The sequence below is a fragment of the Monopterus albus genome, unplaced genomic scaffold, assembly GCF_001952655.1.
Source record: "Monopterus albus unplaced genomic scaffold, M_albus_1.0 scaffold257.1, whole genome shotgun sequence".
NCBI classification, from domain to species: domain Eukaryota; kingdom Metazoa; phylum Chordata; class Actinopteri; order Synbranchiformes; family Synbranchidae; genus Monopterus; species Monopterus albus.
In genome coordinates this window covers 520,206-531,396 of record NW_018128137.1, presented here as the reverse complement: position 1 = coordinate 531,396, position 11,191 = coordinate 520,206, and the positions used below count along the sequence as shown (strand labels likewise).

At 41.5% G+C, this 11,191-nt stretch overlaps 1 protein-coding gene across 6 annotated transcripts in view; it reads left to right on the top strand.

The window, feature by feature from the left end:
* plekhm3 (pleckstrin homology domain containing, family M, member 3) overlaps positions 1–11,191 on the top strand; it is a 56,133-nt gene that overhangs the window by 35,272 nt on the left and 9,670 nt on the right. For all 6 annotated transcript variants that reach the window (XM_020621297.1, XM_020621300.1, XM_020621295.1 and 3 more), the window contains one exon: positions 7,146–7,303. In XM_020621297.1, the coding sequence (XP_020476953.1) occupies positions 7,146–7,303 (158 nt within the window). The remainder of the gene's footprint in view (positions 1–7,145; positions 7,304–11,191) is intronic.

Genomic DNA, 11,191 nt, shown 5'->3' with positions numbered 1-11,191 from the left:
AGTGTTTGTCCAGTGTTTGTCCAGTGTTTGTCCAGTGTTTGTCCAGTGTTTGTCCACATCTTGGTACTGATATTTTTGCACATCCTTTAAAGAGTTTGTTGAAATGTTTTTCTCTACACGTGGTGCAATGATTTTCAAAGTTCAGACATGCAATGCATAACGTTGCATTCATCAGGCTCGTTAAATTCAGGGCTTTTACCTTATGGCTTTATTTACACACGGTAGGACATTTAGAGAAAGAGCCACAATCCCTGTGTGATATTTAGCACCTGTTGAGGGAATGTGTGAGAGATGATTTAAAAATGTTATGATGGCAAGGAGGATCATGAGACACCGGACCCCTGGGCACAGACATGAAGAAGGCCCCCACCCTCCTACACAGAAACAAGACTCACAGATTTCAAGAGCATTTTGAGTCTTTTTTTAGTCATGTTGTGGCTCTGTTTTCTTGTTTTGGATCTTTGAGACCATCTCTTTGTACTTGTTTTGTGACTACATTTCTTTTGCTTCTCTTTTTTGTCATTTTGCGCCTCTTTGTGGTTATTTTTGTCTGTTTTACGTGTCTTGTATATAGTCATTTCTGCGTTTTTGCCTATTTCAGACATGGGTTATGTAAAATTGCTACTTCATCAATCTATCAGTGACAGTTTTCTGTAATTCAGTCACTTTTACATTAATGTTCCTCATAAGATGTATCCACAGCTGTGACAGAAAGACCCATGGTATTTGCCAAATGTGCAAGATTGGACAGTAAATCAAGTGATATATAATGTATGAGGCCAGAGTTTTCTTACTACAGCGTGGCAGGAGAATGAGAGTTTTTTATGTTACTGCTGTTTAGGGCGTTCTCCAAAACAGTCATGTTTTTATTGAGCGGAGCAACTTCCAAAGAGTGACATGCAGACACCTGGGCTGTGATGGTTGGCAGTACGTAACACCATCCTAATCAATATGTTATAATCTGTGTATATCAGGTAATGTGACTGTGTGCTGTTCAGACTGTGTGCTGTGCTGTATATCAGGTAATGTGACTGTGTGCTGTGCTGAAAGTGATTCCTAAATGTGAGTGACCAACATTGCTGTTGTAATGTTTATGTACCAGTAATCAGGGTGCCCATTGACACATTCCGATGCCATCACATTAGCGGAAAGGAGTGCATGTCTGAAAGGGGCTTATGAGGCCGTTTTGTATGTTCTTGTGGCAGTGTTGCATTTGTCTTATTTTGCATCCATCTGTTGTTGATTGACTACGGGGGCGGCTGTGGCTCAGGAGGTAGTGGGTCATCTCTTAACTGGAAGATTAGTGGTTCGATTCCCGGCTTGTCTGGTCCAGTCTTTCGCAAGACACTGAACCCCCAGTTGCTCCTGGCAATGACACTGGTGTGTGAATTTGTCAGTGCTTGGGAGTGGGCGAATGGCCAAATAGTGTGAAAGTGCTTTGAGTGTGCTGCAATGCATAGAAAAGCACTACAAGTTTAAAACCATTTACTTTCCAGTTGGAAATGTTGAGTCACTTCATACCAAAGAAATAGGCCCCCTTTATCTCTTGAGCCCCTGGGCCTGTGCAAGATAGACTATCCACTGTCCATAAAGATGAAAAACAGGTTAGAGAAACTGTGTGTGATGATATATACAACTTTGTGTTCTGTTAATCATCTCAAAATCCACAGTTTAGCACATATGTCGACAAAACGTGTCTGTACTGGAGACAAAGTCAGGTGACTTTGAACATATGTAAGAGCAGTGGGAGCTTTGCGAGCAGCCAGACTCGCAGGACAGCCATCAATATTTGGCTTCACTTTTGTCCTCAGTAGATGTGGGTGCATGTACGAATTAAAAAAGGTTGATGTTGGAAGTTTTACTCTGAATGAATGTCCCAGACTGGCCAGTGCTACTTTGGCGTTGCCTATAAAATGGTCACTGGATACTCACAGCCAGCAGTCACAGCAGGAAAGTGGGGATTTTAAGAAAATGAAGGATTTGATTTGTCAATTTTAAGGAATAAATGGTAAATCAGGTTTTTTAAGTAATGAAAATTTTCATCCAGGCTTCATAGAAATACAAAAAACAGAATTTAATTTACATTTCTCTGGCCTGTCCCTCTTTGCACCAGTCCACTTACTTCTTCATCCATCCAATTTTTGTCCCTCCCCCCATCTTTCCCAGTGTCCCTCCAGACTACCAGTCAGCCACCAGAGCTGTGCTGCCAGTGGTTTGATTCTGCCCAGTCCAATTATAGAGGCCTTAATTACTGAGCCTGTCAGCCTCCATCAGGAGGACCATTCGTCATGTGGACTGGGCTGGACCAGACTTAACATGGCTGCAGGCGTTTGGTGGGGGCTGTGCTGGGTGCAGGGGGACACACATCTGTCTCATTTTCAGTACCTGCCTGTCTGCCTGGAAACAATTTTTTATCTGGACTGGACGTTCCTCTGTCAAATACAGAAGAGCATTAACTTAGGGACACTTACGGGGACAGCTAAGCAGTCCACTCACAGAGAAAGTTTTTCTAAACTTATTTTGTGATCACACCTACACCCGTTAGCAATGAGTAATGAATACCAATTTTGCGTCCATCGACTCGTGCATGAAAAGGCTTGTTTTACTGCTGCAACTGCTATTAATTAATTTGTCAAATACTCATTTCCTGAATATAACTTTGCAAATTAACATACATACAAACAATTATATCAGGTCCCAGTTGAGCAACAATCCACTTAACAGGACAAAACAGTGATAGGGAACATAGATTAGGGTTAGGGTTAGATTAAAAGTAAAGTAGAAAACATAATATGGCGGAACCATAAGCAAATAAGAAGAAAAGACACTGACCTCAGCACATAATCCAGACGACCAGACTTCAGTAAAAATTCTTCCGTTCTAAATATTTCATAAAAGATCCCTACATTGTCATTAATCACAGAAGAAAGCTTTTCACTAGCAAGCAGGGATGAGACAATATACCGAAATTCAATGTGTCACCATACAAAAACATCCCAATATGTATGTTTTTGTCTAGTGATATATATATATATCATGTGGACTCCATTCATCAGTGACTTCATGTTTTTGTAAATAGCCTAACAGAACGTAAGTCAGTATATCTGGTTGTTCTTTACATAATCAAACCGGTGCTACAAAAGTCCAAGTATTCCACAGCTGGTCATACATCACTGTCATTGAGTTTTTAATTGTATCATGATTGAATCTAATCGTACACACCGTATTGTGCATCAAATCATATTGAGAAAAAGTCACATTGTCCCATCTCTACTAGCAAGAGAATGAGCCAGATCTGTTGACTGATTTCCAGTGTTTGGCTACAGTATGTTTAGCGTGTAATAAACAGAGGACAATTTTTTTTAAAATCTGCATTACTGTAGGTTACATTCTGCAGGAAAAATTCCCAAGACATGTAACTTGGGGGATAATAGTATGTTAGGTATTTTTTAGTCAGATAGATATTGGTTAGATATTTGTTGTATTAGAAATGTCTTTAGTGGAGACAGGATGTCTAGCTCAGGCTGTTAAATGCTTACTCATTTCCAGGAGTTACTCCAGGTTGTTTATGTTCCAGGATAACTAGATAGAAAGTGGCTATTGTATGATATGTTTAGCCGTAATCTTAATCATAATATCTTCCGAGGCTTAATGTCCGGACATGTCCCTGAATGTCCTGTATGTTCTTAGATACACACCACATGATCAACACTCACACACATTGATTTTCTTCATGTTTTGACTATTGTTATGGTCAGCTGTGAAGCTGGCATATCAGGTGACGCCACGGTTTGACGTGCCTGTGTAGAATGGGGTTAGCCCAAACCAGATAAAATGTACAGGCCTGTTGGGTTCGGAGTCTTTCATTCTTCATCTGCCTGCGCGCAGGATTGGAGGTGGAAGATGCCTGGACGTGTAATGTTAATATTACCTGTGATTCTTCGAATAAACCAGTACGGTTTTTTTATATATCCAAGTGGTCCGCTTCGTCTCTCTGAGTTCCTGGTTAAAAGAGCTGGGAAATATCTTTCAAGTAATTTTCTGCAGTACTTCTAACCAAAAACTCGGACTGCGGAAATCCCACAGGCAGTGTCAGTTACTTTTTCAATTAATCAATTCACCATTTCGTCCATATATAAAAAAAAAAAAAGATAGTTACAGCTTCCCAAAGCCGAAGGTAATGTCTACACAGTGCTTGTTTTGTCTGATTGATGCCAAAAGACTTGCAGTTTACACTCACATAGACAGAATCCTCACACCGCAAAGCAAAAGCTGAAAAAAGGTTACGTTCAGCATTTATGCTTGAACACTAACAACAGTTGAAGGTTGGTTTTCCTCTCCTGAAAACACTGGTACTTTTTCCTGCTGCAGCACTGGGTCAAGGGTCAAGTCTGACCTCTATCTGTTGACAATCCATAATGTCCTGCTATGGGCCTAATATTGTAGTTATTGTGCCTGTAAATTGGTTTATCCAGGATCGCACTGTCCACAGTTTGTTCATATGTCATGTGTGTGTTTTTTGCCTCACTTTGCAACCCCTGGACTGAACCCAAGTCAGCTGGTGTTTTTCAATTGTGTTGCCACCTCTAATGGTTGTGTAACCCAGTGCTGAAACACCAGTCAAACCTGGAATAACTATACAGTTATTAAGTTTGCAGTGTGATTAAAGGACTAATAAATATAGGTTAAAAATTGGTTCATCAAGGGATTATTGAATGGTGTTGGGTGGTGGTGAGAAAACCAGTGCAACTGCAAAAGTGTTTTGTGACAGTGCGAGCAGCCAACCAGCTGATTTGGGTGGCTCTCTCGTTGGCTAGTGGGGTGGTCGTCCCTCCCTTGGGAGCGAACATCCTGTTTGAGCTCAACATCGTGTGATACACTTGGGAGCCTCGTGGTTGCGACACAGGAAATTTGGAGAATTTGTGAAACGAGAATATTGTGGAGTAGAGATTTTGAGCTGAAGGAGGGTTGTGGACCGGCCGGGACCTGGGAACCCACACTTTTGTGTTTTGCTAGCACGTTACCCCGCATTGGTCAGGTTTTTTGTCTTAGTTGGATTCAAACGGAGCTACTCTGCAGCAGCTGAGGATTGACACCTCTCCAGTACTGGATGGCGAGCCCGAGCCCAAGGAACTGAGCTCAGTGTTAGCTAGTAACTACACTGGTTACAAGACATTGAATTGAACAGGACACTGAACAGACTTAAGACATGAACAGATTTCCACACACTGAAACAAAGGACTGAACTTGATTTTATTTTGTTTTGTACGAGCGCTCAACTGTAGTTATTCATCTCTTGGCTCCCACGAATCTGGAAGATTCTGATCAGAGAAACTCCCTCTTGTACTGGCCTTGGTAGTGTAAAAAAAATCCCCTGTACCATAGTCACTGGTCACAGAAAAGTACTAGACAATTTGTAACACTAGCAAAGAGGGTTACATTTGCTTCATGTTAGATCTGCACTACCAGTCAAAAGTTTGGACACATTTTCCTGTTGAATTGAATGGGAATGTGTGTCCAAACTTTTGACTAGTAGTGTACCTTGAGAAATCCAGTTCAGAGGCTTCTGAAGAGGTTCTTCTTCTGAAGAAGAAGAGAAGAAAAAAAAAAAAAAAAAAACCCAAACACATAAGGGCGGCACAGTGGTTAGCGCTGTTGCCTAAGAAGGTTCTGGGTTCAAGCCCCAACCGATCCGGGGCCTTTCTGTGTGGAGTCTGCATGTCCTCCCTGTGCCTGGATGGGTTCTCTCCAGCTTCCTCCCACAGTCCAAAGACATGCAGCTTAGGTTGATTGGAGACTCTAAGTTTCCCGTAGGACGGAAACGCTCTTGACTGTAAACGCATAGTTTCGTTAAAACGAGCCCCCCCCTTCCCCCCAGTGTCAGCGGGGACCCCCCCCCCCAACAGCCCTATTCAGGAATATGCAGTATAGATAGTGGATGCATTGACAAACACAAAATGTATAGTTACACAAACAACAGTGACACAGTAGACCCAGGTTTTAGTCCAAAAATATCAGTCTCATGTTGGTCTTACACTTTGATATCAAGTATGTAGCCTAAGTATGGGTTGTTAATGTAAACCCCTTCAGTTAAGGCCCAAGTGTAGCAGTGTTTGGCCCAGTTCTATGACTTCCTGTAAACAATATATACCTCTGTGTGTGTGTAGGGTTTTTTCCTCTTCTCTATCTCATGTCCTCGTCGTCTAACAAATAGCATGAAGGAGGTTATAATTGGGAGGTCCAGAGCTCTGCCAGGTGGAACCACTTGTATCTGAATACAGGCTCTCGCTCTCTCTCAAGACCTCTCTTGTATATTGTATCTCTACCACTCCTTTTACTTGATGCAGTTTTCTTCTGTTATATTCTCGCTGTCCTACACGGACTCGCTCATTACACTTATAGTTCTGACTGCTTTAAAGTTCTGCGAGTTTGTATGTCTGAAATATTCTGCACAGCTTTTCTTTTTACAGTCTCTGAGTCATCCACTGTCTACTAACTACAGTACATCTCCAGTTCATTGCCATTAAAAGGTGTCCACCTCATTTATTGTCTTCATCCTTCCTTCATCCTGTCTTGTATTTCATCAGCTGTGGAAGAAGCAGTAGTAGAAGTAGCAGTAATATGACAATGTACAAATAATTTTGTTACAAGTTGTGCATTCAAAATTTATTTGTATCAAAATATGCTTAAAGTGCTCATTATGCCGAGTGGGGCATTTCAGAATAAGGTATACAGGATAATACTTCAATTAGTGATACATGTATTGAGGTTTGAGTTACTTCATGTAGTGGTTGCTTGGGCTCTTTTAATTATTTAATAAATAATTTTAATTTATTCTTCTTATTACCTTCAAGACAGAGGAAAAAGATTTTATTTTCCAGGGAACTCTACCAAAGTGGAGCACAAACTGCTATTAAGTCTTTGCATGTAAAAAGGCTTCAAAGTAGATTCTTTGATTGGCATTTCACTTCCTCATCCACATTAATGCAGACTTTTACCAGGGAGCTAATGTTGTATGAAAGAGTACGTGTAACCATTAAACAAGTGGTTACTGAGTGTAGTTTCCACACAGGTGTGGTGCCTCATATCTGTTTTGTGACCTTTTTAAGTCTTTGTTGTTGACTGTGTTCTTCTTCACCCTCCAGGTGATTGATGGAAAACTGGCTCCCTTCCTGTCCAAAGTGATCAAGTTTGCTAGCTCCCATGTTTTCAGCTGCAGTCTGTGTCGAGAGAAAGGCTTCATCTGTGAGCTCTGCCACAACGGACAGGTCATCTACCCTTTCCAGGAGAACGCCACCAAGAGGTACAGACCCTCAGATAACCCCTCTATGCATGTTTACTGGTTTGTCATAACTCATTCATTTAGATTTTATTTGATCAGATAAGATTTGACTGACTGGAGAATGTCAAACAAAAGATCCACATATGTTACTGATAGCTAGTAAAATTTTATTTGAGGGCAGTGTTTCAGTCTAACAGATCTTTGGCAAATAACCTTCATAAAGCAGAACAAACACATATGGACACAAATACATTCATCCCTGTTTGGCACAAAGCTTGAGTCAGTGCTGATTTATTAACCTTACACCCTCAGAAAGAAGGCTTTCAAAGGGGCGGATGTTAGACTCCAGGACTCAGGGATAGGTGTGTCATGTCATATGACCAACCAGTGCGCGCGCCATGAACACACAGCCAGTCCACGTTGCACTCGTAGTTTTCTTTAAGTTATGTTTGACTTCTGGCAATACGATTCTAGTAATGTTACACAGCTGTCGCTGACTGGGGTCTGAGTTTATTGGGTTGATGTAAACCAGCTACGTGTGATATTACAGGACAGCCTCATTTGTCTCGTCTGTATGGAGGATTTTGTAGAAGAGGCAAGTGTGCTAAATCACTTCACAAGTTGGAAGTTGTGGTGGTGACCCTGAAGTCATGTGACTGTTGTATAGTTCTTTTATAGCCTATAGAGTAGGTGTCCTTGAGTAAGAAGGACACCTACTCGATTCAGCCGCTTCTCTCCTGTCTTGCTGATATTTGTTGTTAAGTCATTTAAAGTTAAATGATGCCAAAACCAAAGTTGTAGTGTTTGGCCCGAATACGTCTGATGACCTTCCCCCGGTAGACTTAGGGTTTTTGGGGCAGTATGTGTGACCGGTGATCATGGACTTAGGTGTTAAAATAGACTCCAACTTGACAATGGAAAGCCAGATAAACGCGGTCGTAAAATCTGCTTTTTTTTTCTATCTTAGGCAGTTAGTGAAAGTAAAGTCCTTTTTGTTGCGGCAGCATTTTGAGACGTGATCCATGCGTTGTTACATCTCACATGGATTACTGCAATGTATTGTACTCTGGAGTCAGTCAATCGTGTCTTGCCCGCCTCCAGAGGGTTCAGAATGCTGCTGCTCGGTTATTGTAGGGGGGCATAAGAGGGACCATATAACTCCAGTTCTGGCATGTCTTCACTGGCTTCCTGTGCGTTTTAGACTTCGTTTTTAAGATTCTTTTATTTGTTTATAAGTCCTTGAATGGGCTTGCTCCTTCTTATCTTACAGAACTTTTACGTCCGTATAATCCGTCCCGGTGCCTTAGATCAGCTGATCAGCTTCTTCTGGAGGCACCGAGGGCCAGGCGGAAAACTAGGGGGGATAGAGCTTTCGCTGTGGTGGGTCCAAATTTGTGGAATACATTGCCTCTTTATATGAGGCAGGCCCCCTCATTGCCCATTTTTAAGTCATATTTGAAGACCTATTTGTACTCATTGGTGTTTGGACAGGACTGAGACTCTTTTTACCTTGATTGGACCCAAATGTATGTTTTATTGTTTTTATTTTTGTTACGATTTTAGATTTGTATTGTATGTTAAGCACTTTGGTCAGCTGTGGCTGTGGTAAAGCGCTATATAAATAAAGTTGAGTTGAGTAACAGGAACTTTTTACTTGTAGTGATTGTATTTCAGCTTCACAAATCATAAAAGTGGTAGACAGATAGAGAGATGGATACTTTATTGATCCTGAGGGAGATTCAGGTGTCATGTTCACTGGTGCTGAACAAACTGTTGTCACAAATCTTATTTTAATTCAAAAGCCTATTGAAAAATCCCATTTGCTTTTCGTCAAGGGAACCAGGGTGATGCTGACTTCTGGTTTGGCCTTCAGAAATACATTATCCCCAGGCACTCTTTAAACAAGAGGATGGCACAGTGGTGCAGTGATTAGCACTGCTAACCTGATGCCTTTTCGTGTTCTTCCTGTGCCTGCGTGGGTTCTCTCTGGATTCTCTGGCTTCCTCCAACAGTCCAAAGATATGCAGCTTAGGTTGACTGGGGCCTTGAAATCGCCGTTAGGAGTGAGTGTGGGTGGTTGTCTACATGTCAGCCCTGTGATAGACTGGCGACCTGTCCAGGGTGGACCCCGCCTCTCGCTGTGTTTTGTAAACTTGTTAAAAATAAAAGACTGAAATATCCCATTTATATACAGTAGATATTCAAAAAACCTGTTTTCACTTTATCATTGTGGAGTATTGTGTGATTGATGAGGAAAAAAAGTGAATCTATTTTAAGATGTTTGAACCATAACAAAATGTGAAAAACTTGAAAGGGTCTGAAAATGTTCAATACTGACTGTGTGTCTGCACAATCAGAGTCAAGTCCAACGTCTTGAGGACAAGTGAAAACGTCTTTGCTTAGATTTAAACAGAGGTGGACTGTTCTTTGTGCTGCCTGGGTTGAACCTGAGTCAGCTTGTGTCGTTGCTACATTTACTAAATAAATTCTGCACAAGTTCTTCAGAAAGCCTTGGATTGTATCAGGAAGTTCAGGAGGTCAGCAGTAGTAGTTGTAGTAATGTGCAATGTTACTGCCTGCACTAGTAGCCAGATGCATTTTCAGGCCCTCAGGTCGACTGTGGAAGTGTTTTGGTGCTTTGTACTTGACTTCTTGCTTCTATATTTGTAAGGACCGATTTCAGAGGACCCAGAGAGTGAACATGCTTTTGTCAATGTGGACTTCTTTTGTTAAGACTCAGTTCACCCTCATTATAAAAACATGCAGTCTTTTCACATGTCCCTCTTTTGTTGCTCTGCAGATAGATTTGGTTTTACCTGACCAGCTTTTGAGATATCTGCCTCTATTTTATTTTGGCTCTCAAAGCATAGGAGAGAAATTCTAATAAAGTCCTGGCTAAGCCCCAGAACGTGCTGCAAACATGTTGCTTAAGAATTACTTTCTACAAAAGAAACAGTCCTAAAGAATACAGATTACAGTGATTCAATGGAATATCCATCATATCAGGGACATTGTGCTGCTGGGGTTTTTTTAAACATATTTTAATGTTGTGAGCACCACAAATTTGGTACACCTCTGTTTTATTGAGGTGGAGGCAGAAATCTTAGAGACTGATATCCAAAACCTGGACACATAAAACCAAACCGCTTTAAAGGCAAGACATGAATGTCCTCACATGTGTTTATGAGTAAGTGTCCGCGTGTGTGTGTGTGTGTGTGTGTGCGTTGGGTGAAGGGAATTTCACCACATGGACATCAGCTGATCATGACTGGTTTCTAGAAGCTGTGCAGGGAAGCACCGCAGTATCAATCACACACATACACACCTTCCTCGTTGAGTTGTTTTATGATGCGTCAAGGAAGTGTCTGGTGACTTAGTCATTGATGGTACAGGAAATGAGCAATAACTGGATCCATGAATTGACAGTCTCCCATACAGTCAAGTTTGTAATGTAGTGTATTGTATTGGGACCTTTGCCATCATTTGCGTCAGTAATAACACTGTACTTGCCAGGTGAATTGTTGGACTTGGTGTCAAAGATGGGCCGAAAAACATGAGCATTCAGATACTGTAAACACCAACACTTTAGTTTATCTAAACTACTCATAATTGTGATTTCCTATCTCATAATTGGGAGATCTTTTCTCCTTCTTCTTTCGGCTGTTCCCATTAGGGGTCGCCACAGCGAATCATCTGTTTCCACCTAACTCTATCCTCAGCATCCTCTACTCTCACCCCAATTAACTTCATGTCCTCTTTTAGCACATCCATATATCTCCTCTTTGGCCTTCCTCTTGACCTCTTGCCTGGCAGCTCCATCTCCAACATCCTCCTACCAATATAACCACTACCCCTCCTCTGCACATGTCCAAACCATCTCAATCTGGCCTCTCTGACCTTGTCCCCAAA